The sequence below is a fragment of the Radiomyces spectabilis genome, assembly GCF_025331425.1.
Source record: "Radiomyces spectabilis strain NRRL 2753 chromosome Unknown BYT42scaffold_2, whole genome shotgun sequence".
Taxonomy (NCBI): domain Eukaryota; kingdom Fungi; phylum Mucoromycota; class Mucoromycetes; order Mucorales; family Radiomycetaceae; genus Radiomyces; species Radiomyces spectabilis.
The window spans coordinates 2,308,700-2,322,291 of NW_026251927.1; the positions used below are offsets into that span (position 1 = coordinate 2,308,700).

The following is a 13,592-nucleotide window of genomic DNA, read 5'->3' on the forward strand; positions in this document are numbered from 1 at the left end:
CCTCATGTATACAGAACGTTGAGCTTTTCCATAGCCTCAGTATACCGCAGTAGACCCAACGCTTTTTTCATCTTTTTCTCTGTTTTCTGTCACAGAGCTTTTTTATTTATCCGTTTCGATCTATTTCAACTGACTGCAGGTCGAGATCCTCAACCAAAGGTCCTGCGTTCACGGTCGTTCAATTTAAACAACAAAATTTTAAACGTAGGGTCGTAAACATAAAAGTACAACTTTCTAAACGTATTGATGTCTAGGGAAGAACAATGTACTTTTGCAAGTGATCGGGAATCGCTGTCGCCAAGTTTTTGGATTCGAGCCATGTACGGCCTAGAAGACGATGCGTATTAGAAAAAATGCATCTCTAAGAGTAGAACATCTCCATGGTGACACCAGGAACTACTTACTGAATAATCGGGATTGGTATCTGTAGGCACCGTCGCACAACATCGTGACAATGGTCTTGCCTGGAAAAAAGGATTCAGCTGTCTGTTGCCTTTGTGCCCGCTTTTGACCGGCTTACCTTGTCCGACTTTCTTGGCCACTTCAACAGCCGCCACCACGTTCAACGCGGAAGACGCTCCAACATAAATACCCTCCTCGTCCAAGAGACGGTACACCATCTTGATGGATTCCTCGTCAGGAATATGAACGGCATCATCGATCAATTCCACATCGGGAGCCAAATTATCCGTGACACGGCCCTGACCAATTCCTTCAGTGATGGAGCCCGCTCCTTGACGCTCCATGCTCTTGCCCTTGCTCTTGATATAGCTATACAATACCGATCCAGGAGGATCAGCCAAGAAGATCTTGACATCATCGCCCTTTTGATCTTTGAGGTAACGGGTGATACCAGCCAGGGTTCCACCGGTACCGGTAGCGCAAGTAAATGCATCGACTTTGCCATCAGTTTGGGCCATAATCTCAGGACCAGTGGTTTCAATGTGCGCACGACGGTTGGCGATGTTATCAAACTGATTTGTCCACACAGCATTGTCCAACGATTCGGCATGACGTCTTGCCTGGTGGTTGTAGTTCTCAGGGTTATCAAAAGCCACAGCAGGCACAGGATACACTTCGGCACCGAGCATACGTAAAAGATCAATCTTTTCCTGGGACTAGAAATAGCAGAAATCCCCCTACTGTCAGCATGAACTGTCCTGCTCGTTCCATTCTTGGTTGCCCTTTGTACCTGAGTGTTTGGCATGTAAATGACACACTTGTAACCCTTGGCACGACAGACATGGGCCAGACCAATGCCGGTATTACCAGCGGTTCCTTCAACAATAGTACCTCCGGGCTTGATCAATCCCTTTTCCTCGGCATTCTTCACCACAAAAAGAGCAGCACGATCCTTAACGGAACCACCGGGGTTCATAAACTCGGCTTTGGCAAGAATCTCGGAACCGGTTTCTTGACTGAGACGATTCAAGCGAAGCTAACATCAAGAGAGTCCTCGGTGAATGAAACTGTGGGTAAATAGTGTGAAAGTTCGGAATGACTTACCAAAGGAGTATTGCCAATGGCACCAACGAAGCCATTAGTAATCTAATATACACTACATTAGCTTGAACGAGGCTCATGTTTATTTATTGATTGGTGAGAGACGTACACCTGGTCTAGAACCGGGTTGAACCGTAGAATAAGCACGACGAGCAGCAAGGCGCAAAGTGTTCATGTCACTGTGTGGTTTTTTGTTCGTTCAAGTAACAGAAATATAAGCCGAACATCAGCAACAATTGAGATTTAAATGATCGGAGTCTTGTCCAATGACGCGATCTCGGGGCTCAGTTACTGGATTGAGGATCCTGAGAAAAATTCTAAACACACAATGACAAAATCCGTTCATTTGACAGTGACAAAATCATCTAAAAATGCTTTTGTATGATTCTATAGTTTATAAAGTATTAAACGTTCATGAGGAGCCACCGTGTTGGATCCTCCACCCCTACTAAACCTTCTACAGTGTCCAGCACTATCTGTAGCTCGCTGACAAAAGTAGAGCTATTTACAATAAAGGTACTGTAACTAGGGAAGGTTGGATTGCCAATTTCATCAGCTCCAATCTCGATTCTTTCTTCCAGTACTTTAATGTACCGTTGTCGAGCTTCTTGCGGTGAGATCATGTAGGGTGGCAGAGACGCTTTCGCTGTCATTGTTGAAGAGACCAGCTTGATGGTAGTCACAATGGAAGCCAGCTAAATTCAAGTCTGTCAATCAGCCGTTCGGTCCGGTCGGTGGTTTGCAATAAGACACTTACATAATCTTTTCGTTCTCGCGTCAATACAGAAGCAATCTTTCGTTGCCAGCTCGGATCGATTGTCCTTGCAGCAAAACCCTACATGTAATTTATTGTCAACAACAATATACCAAGTAAAGAATAGCACAAATTGATACCATACCATGTTATGGACCAGATCGGCCATGTTGTCCACTTTCTCTACAAGTACGGCATAACTGGCAGCTGGAAACCTGCCTCTCAACGGAGGTTCAAATGATGCATGCTGTAAAAAATTGCGCTCATCCGAAATTTGTCGTCGAATATCCAGTGCCAACTTCCGGAAAGCTCTTCTTTCATCTTCCGTGGCAGGCTGTTTTCGTACCATGTGGGCTACCAATACCGTATACAGTTGCCCAATATCACGCAGCGTACGGGCCAATCGCTTTCGTAGCTCTACACGCCCAATCACAGGGAAAGGAATCATGGATAGAATGGCAGATGCAGCCACACCAATAATGACAAGCAGCATACGCTAAAATTAATCAGAGGGCACTGCATTAGCTCCTCTGTGATATCAAGCAGACCTTTTAGCCACATACCTTGCCAGCAACGGTATACACCTCATCATGATTTGGCAGTTGGTCCACTACGTAATTGTATTCATAAATGCACACCTGGGCAAAGATAACATGAGCTTATTACATTGATCAACTTTGAGCTTCTGTTATCGATGGTATTGATTACTTACCAGTAGCATTGTGACTTTGGCCATCAGTGCCAACACCCTCAAGGGTGCGATAAAGAAGAAAGCATAGTACAAGGGGAGTATGAAAATAAATAACACCACGGCCAAACCGTAGGGATTGCCACGAGAAATTTCCCAGACAACGATTCCCAACACACCACCGAGAATGGTACCAGCCACACGCATCATGATACTATGATCTCACCATGTCAACATAATTTTGGGAAAATGTTAAGGAAAAAACGATCTTACTTACGCAAAGAAAAACATGCCTGTCATGGGAAACATCCACAGAACCATGGTAATCATGGCCCATTGACCTCTCCAGTTGAAGAACCATGAAGCACTCGGGGCGTAAAAGGCAGGAATGGCAAACAAGACAACGGCCACCGCTGTTTTGAATGCAAAGAAAGTATTGGTTTCCATAAACCATGCACACACAAGATGCAAGCCATAAAAGAACCGTTCCACGGGCGTCACCGGTGGATCCACGTCCGGATCTCGCTTATAATATTTTCCGCCGACAATGGGATGCATGGAATGCCGATGATCTTCGAGGTCGGTATTGTTGCGGGTTAATGTGCGTACAAGCGTCAGATCGGTTCCTCCCATGCCTTGCTGTCCGTAATCGTCGTTGTCACCGCCCAGATTCGGATCCACATCATTTGAACGGAACCACTTTTTTACACTCATCCGTGGAAACCAGATACGTCGATGTTGTCGTTTTTGGTCTGTCTGTTCCATGAATTTAAGCAATGACTTTACTTGCAGTGCGTGCTCCTTTAAATTGAACTGGTAAAGAAACAACAGATACAGAGGTCCATAGCTGGGTATATTTTCATCATGTTCCACTCCGCAAAATCGTTTGAATGCACTCGATGGTAAAGCGTTGAATCGATCCAAAGCAGCTCGCAATCTCTTCAAGGCGTTCGTGGTCGTCCCTTTCTCCCTTTCTTTATCTTCATTCTTCTCCTTTCTCGGGAAAAAGATGCGTGGAAATGGCCAAAGAAGACTGTTGAGGTTACTTCGTGGACTCCGCGAATACTTGTCCAGTCGATCAATACACTCCGTCAGGGCAGCTTGAGCAGCATCCGATAGTTCTTGGCAAACCGGCTTAATATCACCCAAGACCTCCAAGAACGCATCTTGATCTTCTTCTTTGCCTTGCATCAAGTATGGTGATGGTTCTTTAATATCCAGATAAGCCTTTTTTTGAATAACGCTCAATCCAATGCCGTGTAACGGGTTTCGCATGTGTTTCACAAGCTTGGTCAAGTCGCTGATATCTTTACTGGACATGTAGGAGTATAAAACGTCTCGTTGCACAGCACGTTTGCAGTCGATGAGAACGAGCACACTACCCTGTAGGCAGGCATGAAGTGAAGGCAATGAAAGCGTGATGGAAGTGGGTTCGAGGGACAGAAATGCGTCCGAATGTTCCTTGAAAAAGGTATCGTATCCTAAAAGTGTACGTCGTAGAACCGCCATGTAATTGGACACACTGTCATCGGGCCACAGAAAGATGTTGACTGATAACGCTAATGCACCTGCTAACGCTATTGGCCGCAGAAATGCCCACTAAAAAAATTCCCTGTTTGATGAGAACACACGCGTCAAAGCGAATCTTAATGAGAATATGACTTACCACCGCCTCTGGGTTGAACCCAGATTCTACCGATGCTTGTGTAAAGCTGAACTAATGCTCTTGTCAGTAACTATTGCTCCATATATATCAAGCAGGCACGGGCATCAAGCTCTTACAATCATCAAGATACACGCGTGAACGCAAGCAAAGTTGGCTATACGAATCAAACGTCAGTCCCGTTTCTTATCAAGATCTATGACCAGGATCGATGTTCATTTCGTGACAACGCCATTGAATGGGTTACCTTTAGGCATGCGCATGCGAACGTAATTGACAGCAAAGATTCCCAAAAACAGAAATACGGCTAGGATGACGCTGCTCGGTGCTTGAATAGGACTTGGATCGGCAGGATCACGCGCAAGATTCGCCAAAAACGAACCTAAAATCAAGGGAAGAATTATTTAAGCGGCTGATAATTTTTACTTTCTAAACTCGGTAGAAATATGAACCTAAGAAACACCATGCAGCTCCCACAAGCGCACCAAAAGTACCAAAAAGCACGGCCTAAAGCAATATGAACCAAGCTGTCAGAAAAATGGTCGGTTTGGATAAAAACCAAGTTCATGTTTCATCATTTCACCTCGATTTCCATGCCTATAAAATGATCAGAAGTTAAAACGTGTTTTTCCGTGATAACGATTTCATTTATGCATTCATACCGATGGGACGCACAGGAAAATAAAAAATCGTCACAATCGCCGTCAATAGAACAGCTGGTCCAATAACTGCTCGTGTGTGATAATCCAATGCCATGACGACGGCTATGAACAAGGCGATCGTTGCTTTGAGCGTCTTGCAGCATTGGGTAAAGGTAGGTAAAGACGCTTTAAAGCGTTCGCTGAATGACTTTTTCTTTTGTTTTGGCTCCTTTTCGGTCAAGTGTTGGGTAGCAGAAGACTTTTGAGAGCTGGTATCATCATGCTGGTCATAATTATTGTTCGATTTGGACGGTGCACGTTCACGGATGGTGTTTGACAAGGACGCTTCTCTACTCCGTCGACGCACCGTGGACGGTTTTCTCTCCATTCCAAAGAAATATTAAAAAAAAAGAAATGATCCAAAAAATATAAAACAAAGGAAAAACAGATAGGAGATGTGAGGATAGAAGGAAGAAAACACTGGAGAACGATCCAAAAGAGAAAAAAATATGCATTTGCTGGGTCCAGTGTGACCGAGGTTTCAATTTTGGATTTCCGCTCCACTGCCCATAGACTCCGTCGGAGTTTCGTCCTCATCGTGGGATCACAACTGTGGAGCTTTATTTGTTTGTGCATGCATTTCTCCCACCTGTCAAAGTACTGTCATCCTGAAAGGCCATTGTTACGTAACGAAGGAAGTTAGCTTTGTTTATTATATTCTCAAGCTCGTTAGCACGACTTATGAACAATGACAATTGAACAGTTACCGATCGCTTTTTGGAAACGTCGGCTTGGGGGCACGTCATTTCGCGCCAGAAGCATAGAGTTTAAGCTCGGATTTGAGACTCCTTTATTTTTGCATCAATATCTCAGAAGCATCAACGCATCATTTTTCCGCAAAGATTTAAATCGACAAAAGCAGTCGAAAGAAAAAAGAAATTTTCGCACCGGGAGGGGATTACAGAATCTACAGTTGCTTTTATTACATTGCGAGCAGTTAATCAAGTATGGTATTTTGGGTGCTTATAATCTGGATCGAGCTGGTTCTTGTTGTTGTTCCTTCTTTACCCAGTCTTTCACTTGTCTTCTCAAGATCTTACCACTGGCGCTCTTGGGAATAGCCGAGACAAATCGAACCCCTCCACGCAGCCATTTCTGATTCGAGACGCGCGTTTTCACATAGTCCGCCAGGTCCTTACTTAACTTGTCAGTGGGCTGTACGGTGGGCTGAAGGACAACATAGGCGCGAGGAATTTCGGTCGCTTGCGTGGAATCATAGACACCCACAACACAACAATCGGCCACATCTGGGCGACCCATCAGCACCGCCTCAAGCTCAGCGGGAGCCACCTGATAACCTTTGTACTTGATCAATTCTTTCAGTCGATCCATGATATAGAATTCACCGGTGGCACTGCAGTATTTGCCAACATCGCCTGTTCGCATCCATCCACCTTCCAAGAACGTTTCCGCATTTGCCTTTGGATTGTTCAAATAACCCTTCATGATAGACGGACCACGGAACACCAATTCGCCCTCTTCATCATCGCCCAATTCTACTCATTATCACAAGTCAGTTGACTCGTTTTATTTACAATCACATACCAGTACATGCGTGCACTTTACCTTCGCCTTTCTCGTTGACAATCTTGCACTCAGTGTTGGCGTACAGTTGCCCGATGGAACCGGGAGAACCACTGTCTTCAGTTTGACTTATTACACCAGAGGTGGTCTCCGTCATACCATAGCTGTGACGAAAGTAACCATTGTGAGTATAGACATGTCATCCGCCGCGCAACTTGCTAACTTACCCTTGTTTTAAAGTGGCAGGAATGCGTTGCGCCAGTGACTCAATGTGCTCTTTGCTCAATGGTGCTGCGCCGCAACCCAATAAACGAAGTGAGGACAGGTCATATTTTTCGACAATAGCACTCTTGGCCAAATGCACGGCTGACAGTAATGAAGAAGTTAAGGCAGACCCCACACATTGTAACGTTACACAACTTACCAACAGGAGGCACAATGCTGGCCATCGTAATCTTGTATTTTTGTATCAGCTGACATAACAACTCCAGATCATAGTGTGGCATGATAACAACAGGTGTGAGTGTGTAGCAGGAGGCGAGTACCAAACTGGTGAGGCCAAAAATGTGATAAAATGGGAGGAAGCCCAACACAACATCATCGTCAGGCAATTTCTCCTCGGTTTGGGCTTCGGCTTCGGCTCCGGCTCTAGCCTCGGAGGCTAACTGACGGTTGTGGGTGTACTGAAGCAGCTGAGCAACAAAATTTTGGTGGGTCAGCATGACACCTTTGGCTACGCCCGTGGTGCCGCTCGAATAGCAAACAAAAGCAACATCCTCCTTGGGGTTGATGCCTTGCAATGGCAATGTCAATGGCTTGTCCACGGCCAATGAGTTGAAGGGCTTGCACCCTTCTAGTTCCTCATCGCCGAAAAGGAAGATACGGTTTCGGGGAATTCCGACTTTTGCACACACTTTGAGCAAGACAGGTAACAGAGCCGGTACAGTGACCAACGCCTTGGCACCCGAATTTTCAATTTGGTGGTGGAACTCGGCTATTGTATCAAATCAACTTAGAGAAACTGATTCATGTGTTTATATAAATCAAGAATTCTCACCTTCTGTATAAGCAGGATTGCTAAACATGCGGCATATCAAATTGATAAGATGATTTAGGTCTGCAATGTCATATAAAGCTGTACACAAATGCAAAACTTACCCAGGAGTCACTGTACACTTTGCTGCAAGAATAGACAGATAGAGCACAACATGATCGTATTGATTGGGGGCGAATACGGCGATAATATCATCTTTGCCAAGCCCGAGGTTTGTCCAGCCAGCAGCCAAACAACGGGAACGTTGGTGGATATCGTCAAAAGTTAAGGTTTGTCCGGTGATACCATGGATAACCACTTTACGGTCATGCGGGTAGGATTGATTGATCTCGTTGGGTTGAAAGATGAAACTGTACAGGTCAACGTCGGGAATAGGGATAGGTGCAAATGGAGACTTGTAGATAACCATCGAGACAATTCAATATTTTAGTAATAACCGATCAAGCAATGGAAAGAAAGAGAGAGGGAAGAAAGCAAAAGCAATCACGGACAGAGGAAAAATAAATTGCAATTAAACAAAAAGAGCAGTGGTCCATTTTCGCAGCCGATCTTGATACGTTTTAAAATATCGCGGGGGCAGACTTTTGACGTCTCGGTTCAAGAAGCGCTTAATGCCAGTGGGAAAACTCTTAGTCATTCTGGAAAAAAGTTAGTGAAGCGTGTGGGGCGCAAACGCGGGAAAACAATTGTTGCGACATTCCTGGTTGCCCAAATTAGGCAAAATGTCATGGTTGGATCTCCACTCATTGTTCCCCCGACGGGCATATCTGGGACGGAAATCGGATCCCTTTCAGAGAGTTCCTGACTGGCATCACAAGCATAGTTGGGTTGTGGATGGATTGAAATAGATAACTGTGCCCATTACATTCTTATCTTTTACATACATCTTGTTCTTTTTGAAGGCTAGCTTTTTCACTCCCTTCCATTCGTTCTGTCGGATATGGAATCTAAAGAGAACCTGTTGGCAACCCCAACAGTGATGCCAATTAGCAAGTCGGAGTCTTTTCCTTCGTCGGTCGTCGCCTCCAAACACGTTCATTTACCGCCGGCGCTTACGGTGGGGTTGCCGATATTAGCTTACTGTGCAGCGAGTATTCTAATGACCGTGACCAACAAATACGTCGTGAGCGGAGACTTTAATATGAATTTCTTTTTGCTGACCGTTCAGGTACGTTGCGTCATGGAAAAACATGGTCAAAAAGTAGAAAACGCCACGCCATTTGTTTGTAATACCTGTTCATTTCATCTTTGTAGAGCGTTGTCACTGTATGCTTATTACAGCTATTTCGATTCTTAAATTTGATCAAACACCGTGAATACGATAGTGAAGAAGCAAAAAAATGGTTCCCCATTGTCTTTTTTTTGGTGGTCATGATCTACGCAGGGTCTAAAGCACTTCAGTTTCTCCCCATCTCTGTTTACACCATCTTCAAAAATCTGACCATCATTCTTATTGCCTATGGCGATGTCTTGTGGTTTGCGGGAAGTGTTACGGCATTGATTCTCATATCATTTGCATTGATGGTGGGTATGACGACTGTTTTTTTTCCTGACGCGCAATATATTAAACTGGGGATGGCTAGATCTTATCGTCGGTAATTGCAGGCTGGAATGATATATCCAATGCTATAGGTTCTTTGTGGATGGGATATAACAATGCCGCTAGTTTTGCGATCATGGGTTACTTTTGGATGGCCGTCAACTGTATCTCTACTGCCGCATTTACGCTATATATGCGAAAGAGGATCAAGTTGACCAACTTTAAGGATTTTGACACAACGTACTACAATAACTTGCTGTCGATCCCCATCCTACTGATACCAAGTTTAATTCTTGAAGATTGGTCTTCCGAAAATTTGACCCTTAATTTGTGAGTTGCATCATGGCCGAACCCCTTTTTTTTGACTTTTCGGTAAACCCAGTTACTTACGAGTTATTTGATATCACATAGTCCACCGGAACAACGAGAAGGGCGTATATGGGCCATGATCTTTTCCGGTGTTTCGGCATTCGGCATGTCTTATACATCGGCGTGGTGCATGAGAACAACCTCGTCCACGACCTATTCCATGGTGGGAGCGTTGAACAAGCTGCCCATTGCGATATCCGGTATTTTATTCTTTGGCGATCCTGCAACCCTCAACAGTGTGACAGCCATTGGACTGGGATTCATTGCCGGACTCATTTACTCCTACGCCAAAGCCTTTCCACAAACATCCAAAGAAGCAAGCAATCATCTGTCCAAGTGGTCTTTATCGTCTGTAGTATCGAATACAGAGGATGAAAAAAAGTGAAAAAAATCTAAATATTCTAAACATGATAATGATAATGACGAACAAAAAAATATACATAAATTAAACCAAAATATACCGCCACCTATCCTTTTTTTTTTTTTTAATTGCCTCTCGGATACGGGGAATAGCTTCTTCCTTTTACTGCTTGTATTCAAGGGCCATACGGACAAAGTAGCTGTGGAGTCTGTTATCGCGCGTCAATTCGGGGTGGAAAGCGGTTGCCAACAGTTTATCTTGACGGACAGCGACAATGGTTTCGGGATCGGTTTGACCAATCTTCTTTTCTAAGCGACCAATCACCTTGACAGTATCTGATTTGACGCTGGTAATGACGGGCGCACGAATGAACACGGCGTGGAATGGTTCATCACCCAACGCATCGGGAAGATGCAACATTGTATCAAAGGACTCTTTCTGCGATCCAAACTGATTTCGGTTGACACAGATATCCAAACCGCCCAACAGTTGCTGACCACCCTTCTTGGCTCCCGTAGCTTCGTTGGCCAGCATGATCATACCAGCGCAAGTTCCCCACGTAGGCTTGGCACGAACAAACTTGCGAAGCGGTTCAAGCATATTACATCGTTCAGCAATTAAAGCCATCGAGGTCGATTCACCGCCGGGAATAATGAGAGCATCAACAGAGTTCAGTTGCTCTTCCGTGCGAACAGCGATGACTTCCTTCACTTCGGGTATCGTGCTGAGGATATGAATGTGTTCAATAAATGCACCTTGCAAAGCTAAACAAGCACAACAAAAACCGTCAACAACGGTTAGAATGAAACACTCTACAGTCATTCCTTCCGTGCCAGCTTACCAAGGACACCCAAGACAACAGATGCGTTTGATTCTGAAGCGACCATGACGAGAAATGAGAGGGTAGTAAAGTTAAAGGGAAAGAAGCGCAAAAAAAAAGTTGTGAGTCAGCTTGCACCGATCAAGAAAAAAATTCAGAGTCCTCATCAAATCAAAAAGATGAAAAAAAAGTCTTAAAACTTTTTTTTCTCGCACGACGCCAAATAAGGCAAGAGCGGAGCATTAACTCGTCCATCAATCAGGACATCTCTTCCTCTGTCATTTGCGTCCACCCCAACGATGGTGGCCGATTCTTTGGTAGAAAATAACTGTACCGGTACGTATCCATGCTTATGCCGCTAATGCAGAGAATATTCACACAGTGATACCCTTTAGCAGTAACTTAAATGTTATAAATAGAGGCGACTACCTGATAGGACGTTTTGGAGAAATAAGCGATAGTAGCTTGGTAAACCTATTAAGGCTACTGTATGACAGTGGACGGATCGGACGCGCACGTGTTTTGCAGCAGCACTGAAGCATGTTTTCAGTCTTCTTATGAAATAAATTTATGCATGATCCGCTGGAAGTGAGCATTCACATTTATTTATTACACAACAATTACCATTACTTGCAGACCACCCTCGTCCATCATCACCTTCTCTGGATGATAGATAGACTGAATTTGATCTCATAGTTCCTCGCTTTGCTCACAAGGACTACTGGTGGATACCACACGAATCTTGTATACGGCACGGAAAATCCATGACATTGTACTCTTTACCGGAAATAGCAGATCGATGTAAGCTGCAGTCTCAAATTGGATATGACGAGGGTAACGTGCTGTATTCCGTACAGATTGTTGGAAAAAAGGAAGGATGGGTTTTTCGAGGCAAAGAAAGGGATGCCCATCGGAATAGGAGAGAAGAAATGATCATATTTTCCTCAGTGGGACTGCACGTGAGACCGGTGCATGACCTAAAATGGAGTTTCGTTTTTGCCTTTTTTTTCAACACTGCTCATACTTCTTTCTCATCGTTTGGAATTCACGCCACCTTTTTTTTCTCTTGTTTTCAGTATATAAACTATTGCGCTTTATACACCTATGTCAGGCTACAACTATATCATAAAAGTAGGTTCCCCCATTCCCGTTTTTTCAAAGGCTGTTTTCTGACAACTTTTTGACAGTATATCATCGTCGGTGACTCAGGTAAAACAGGCAATGTCGCATAACTTGAGCACGAGACTTATACCAGTTTCCATCGTTTCTCTTACAGGCGTTGGCAAGGTATAGTATAATATCTCCCGAACACAGTGACAGATTTCTGAAATTATAACTAACTTGGTTTCAATCTACTTCCCAGTCTTGCCTTTTACTTCAATTCACAGACAAAAGATTCTACTCTGGACGTGAACTGACGATTGGGTAAGTGAGATTATCCTCCAAATTTGCCCATCGAGGAAGCATGCTTACAGGTCGACAGTGTTGAATTCGGGACCAAGTTCATTACAGTTCGGGATAAACAAGTCAAACTACAGATCTGGGATACAGTACGTATTGTTGGATTTTTTTTCCGTTGCACCCTTGTGGAAACGAGGCATCTGACACAGATACACAGGCAGGCCAAGAGAGTTTTAGAAGCATTACACAAAGCTACTACCGAGGCGCTGCAGGTGCATTGCTAGGCAAGTCAAAGCATAAACATTACGATGATCGTGAACTCCGACATTAACTTTTTGACGTGATTTAGTGTATGATATTTCCAGGTAATTTGATCAAAGCAGTTTAAAGCCCACAACTGCCCACCTGCTACTACACAGGCATATCATGCTAACTCATGCAAATTCATCAAGACGAGAAACATTTGAACATATTCCCACATGGCTTGCTGGTGAGTTTGACCAAAAACTAACCGGATGAATACTGCTCGGGTTGCTCAAAGGCCTCTGTTGCGGTTATAGATGTACGAAAACACGCCAACCCAAATACCACGATCATGCTGATAGGCAACAAATGTGACCTGGATCGTCGTCAGCGACAAGTAACGAGTGAAGAAGCTGAAAAGTTTGCGAAAGAAAATGACATTCCACTGTTCATCGAAACTTCCGCCAAATCCGCCGAGAACGTAGAGGAAGCGTTTGTCAAGACAGCCGAGGATGTGTATGAAAAAATCGAAGCCGGCTTATTTGCAAACGAGGTGAGTTCCAATGCAAAAAGGAGTAAAACGGTTTCGGCACGTGGCTCACCATGGAACGGGGCTTGCGTATAGACATCGGGAATCCGTTTGGGAGCGGCACCTAACCCATTAGAAGAAGGATCAGGAGGCGCTTGCTGTTCATAAGTTTGCCTCATATTTCCCAATCAAATGCCGTCTCTCCCATAGGACGCCTTTCCATTTTTGATTCCATTGCTGTGTTTTTCCTTCCATAAAATATCTTTTTTTTTCCTAATATCTTCCCCCATCTTATTCTTTCTTCATGCCAGTTCAGATAAAAGTGAAAAATACAATATTCATGGATCGCAGCGATTCCTGCATTCCCCTTTCCCAATTCAAAAAAACATGGCATGATCATCAATTGAGTGAATTCAAACAAAGAAAACATGTATCCGGTCTT

General features: G+C 44.2%; 7 protein-coding genes across 7 annotated transcripts; 2 read left to right on the top strand and 5 right to left on the bottom strand.

Annotated features, from left to right (window-relative positions):
- Window positions 1-80: 80 nt before the first annotated feature.
- On the bottom strand, window positions 81-1,701 carry BYT42DRAFT_557571 (cysteine synthase). Its single transcript, XM_051566909.1, has 6 exons — window positions 1,613-1,701; window positions 1,507-1,548; window positions 1,193-1,438; window positions 521-1,118; window positions 405-464; window positions 81-327 (listed from the first exon to the last, which is right to left on the bottom strand). Exons 1-6 carry the CDS (start codon window positions 1,676-1,678, stop codon window positions 251-253), a joined length of 1,089 nt encoding a protein of 362 aa, XP_051427579.1. The 5' UTR covers window positions 1,679-1,701; the 3' UTR covers window positions 81-250.
- A 176-nt stretch (window positions 1,702-1,877) lies between these two features.
- BYT42DRAFT_557576 (uncharacterized protein) lies at window positions 1,878-5,730 on the bottom strand. The gene is given in 12 exon segments (XM_051566910.1): window positions 1,878-2,198; window positions 2,261-2,338; window positions 2,403-2,753; window positions 2,821-2,895; window positions 2,970-3,159; window positions 3,223-4,544; window positions 4,612-4,662; window positions 4,728-4,765; window positions 4,856-4,990; window positions 5,061-5,117; window positions 5,248-5,254; window positions 5,266-5,730. The coding sequence occupies 12 exon segments, from the start codon at window positions 5,635-5,637 to the stop codon at window positions 1,908-1,910; spliced, it is 2,967 nt and encodes a 988-aa protein (XP_051427580.1). The 5' UTR covers window positions 5,638-5,730; the 3' UTR covers window positions 1,878-1,907.
- A 542-nt stretch (window positions 5,731-6,272) lies between these two features.
- On the bottom strand, window positions 6,273-8,296 carry BYT42DRAFT_592036 (uncharacterized protein; the record flags this gene model as incomplete). Its single annotated transcript, XM_051570587.1, has 6 exons — window positions 6,273-6,805; window positions 6,876-6,997; window positions 7,061-7,199; window positions 7,258-7,827; window positions 7,891-7,910; window positions 7,992-8,296. 6 exons carry the CDS (start codon window positions 8,294-8,296, stop codon window positions 6,273-6,275), a joined length of 1,689 nt encoding a protein of 562 aa, XP_051427581.1.
- A 732-nt stretch (window positions 8,297-9,028) lies between these two features.
- On the top strand, window positions 9,029-10,181 carry BYT42DRAFT_527258 (uncharacterized protein; the record flags this gene model as incomplete). Its single annotated transcript, XM_051565359.1, has 4 exons — window positions 9,029-9,055; window positions 9,142-9,411; window positions 9,471-9,757; window positions 9,839-10,181. The coding sequence occupies 4 exons, from the start codon at window positions 9,029-9,031 to the stop codon at window positions 10,179-10,181; spliced, it is 927 nt and encodes a 308-aa protein (XP_051427582.1).
- Window positions 10,057-11,145, bottom strand: BYT42DRAFT_557579 (PdxT/SNO family). Its single transcript, XM_051566911.1, has 2 exons — window positions 10,999-11,145; window positions 10,057-10,921 (listed from the first exon to the last, which is right to left on the bottom strand). Exons 1-2 carry the CDS (start codon window positions 11,042-11,044, stop codon window positions 10,320-10,322), a joined length of 648 nt encoding a protein of 215 aa, XP_051427583.1. The 5' UTR covers window positions 11,045-11,145; the 3' UTR covers window positions 10,057-10,319.
- On the bottom strand, window positions 11,146-11,633 carry BYT42DRAFT_557580 (uncharacterized protein; the record flags this gene model as incomplete). Its single annotated transcript, XM_051566912.1, has 2 exons — window positions 11,146-11,528; window positions 11,602-11,633. Coding segments are annotated over 2 exons (158 nt in total), but the record flags the coding sequence as incomplete, so codon positions are not given.
- Window positions 11,634-11,929: 296 nt separating this feature from the next.
- Window positions 11,930-13,535, top strand: BYT42DRAFT_202571 (ras family-domain-containing protein). Its single transcript, XM_051562530.1, has 9 exons — window positions 11,930-12,108; window positions 12,187-12,264; window positions 12,341-12,402; window positions 12,461-12,527; window positions 12,596-12,662; window positions 12,728-12,743; window positions 12,831-12,868; window positions 12,939-13,174; window positions 13,247-13,535. The coding sequence occupies exons 1-9, from the start codon at window positions 12,082-12,084 to the stop codon at window positions 13,316-13,318; spliced, it is 663 nt and encodes a 220-aa protein (XP_051427585.1). The 5' UTR covers window positions 11,930-12,081; the 3' UTR covers window positions 13,319-13,535.
- The last annotated feature ends 57 nt before the right edge of the window (window positions 13,536-13,592 follow it).

What these genes read in the sequence shown, in the direction of transcription:
- BYT42DRAFT_557576 (XM_051566910.1), bottom strand. Translation starts at nt 5,637, where the DNA reads ATGGAGAGAAAACCGTCCACGGTGCGTCGACGGAGTAGAGAAGCGTCC. An exon ending in AGCTGCATGGTGTTTCTTAG is followed by an intron (nt 4,991 to 5,060) that starts GTTCATATTTCT and finishes CCTTGATTTTAG; the next exon opens with GTTCGTTTTTGGCGAATCTT. An exon ending in CCGATCTGGTCCATAACATG is followed by an intron (nt 2,339 to 2,402) that starts GTATGGTATCAA and finishes AATTACATGTAG; the next exon opens with GGTTTTGCTGCAAGGACAAT.
- BYT42DRAFT_202571 (XM_051562530.1), top strand. Translation starts at nt 12,082, where the DNA reads ATGTCAGGCTACAACTATATCATAAAA. An exon ending in GCTACAACTATATCATAAAA is followed by an intron (nt 12,109 to 12,186) that starts GTAGGTTCCCCC and finishes TCGGTGACTCAG; the next exon opens with GTAAAACAGGCAATGTCGCA. An exon ending in CCGGCTTATTTGCAAACGAG is followed by an intron (nt 13,175 to 13,246) that starts GTGAGTTCCAAT and finishes GCTTGCGTATAG; the next exon opens with ACATCGGGAATCCGTTTGGG.
- BYT42DRAFT_557571 (XM_051566909.1), bottom strand. Translation starts at nt 1,678, where the DNA reads ATGAACACTTTGCGCCTTGCTGCTCGTCGTGCTTATTCTACGGTTCAA. An exon ending in GGCCAAGAAAGTCGGACAAG is followed by an intron (nt 465 to 520) that starts GTAAGCCGGTCA and finishes CCTTTTTTCCAG; the next exon opens with GCAAGACCATTGTCACGATG. An exon ending in ATACCAATCCCGATTATTCA is followed by an intron (nt 328 to 404) that starts GTAAGTAGTTCC and finishes ATCGTCTTCTAG; the next exon opens with GCCGTACATGGCTCGAATCC.
- BYT42DRAFT_557579 (XM_051566911.1), bottom strand. Translation starts at nt 11,044, where the DNA reads ATGGTCGCTTCAGAATCAAACGCATCTGTTGTCTTGGGTGTCCTTG. An exon ending in TGTTGTCTTGGGTGTCCTTG is followed by an intron (nt 10,922 to 10,998) that starts GTAAGCTGGCAC and finishes GTGCTTGTTTAG; the next exon opens with CTTTGCAAGGTGCATTTATT.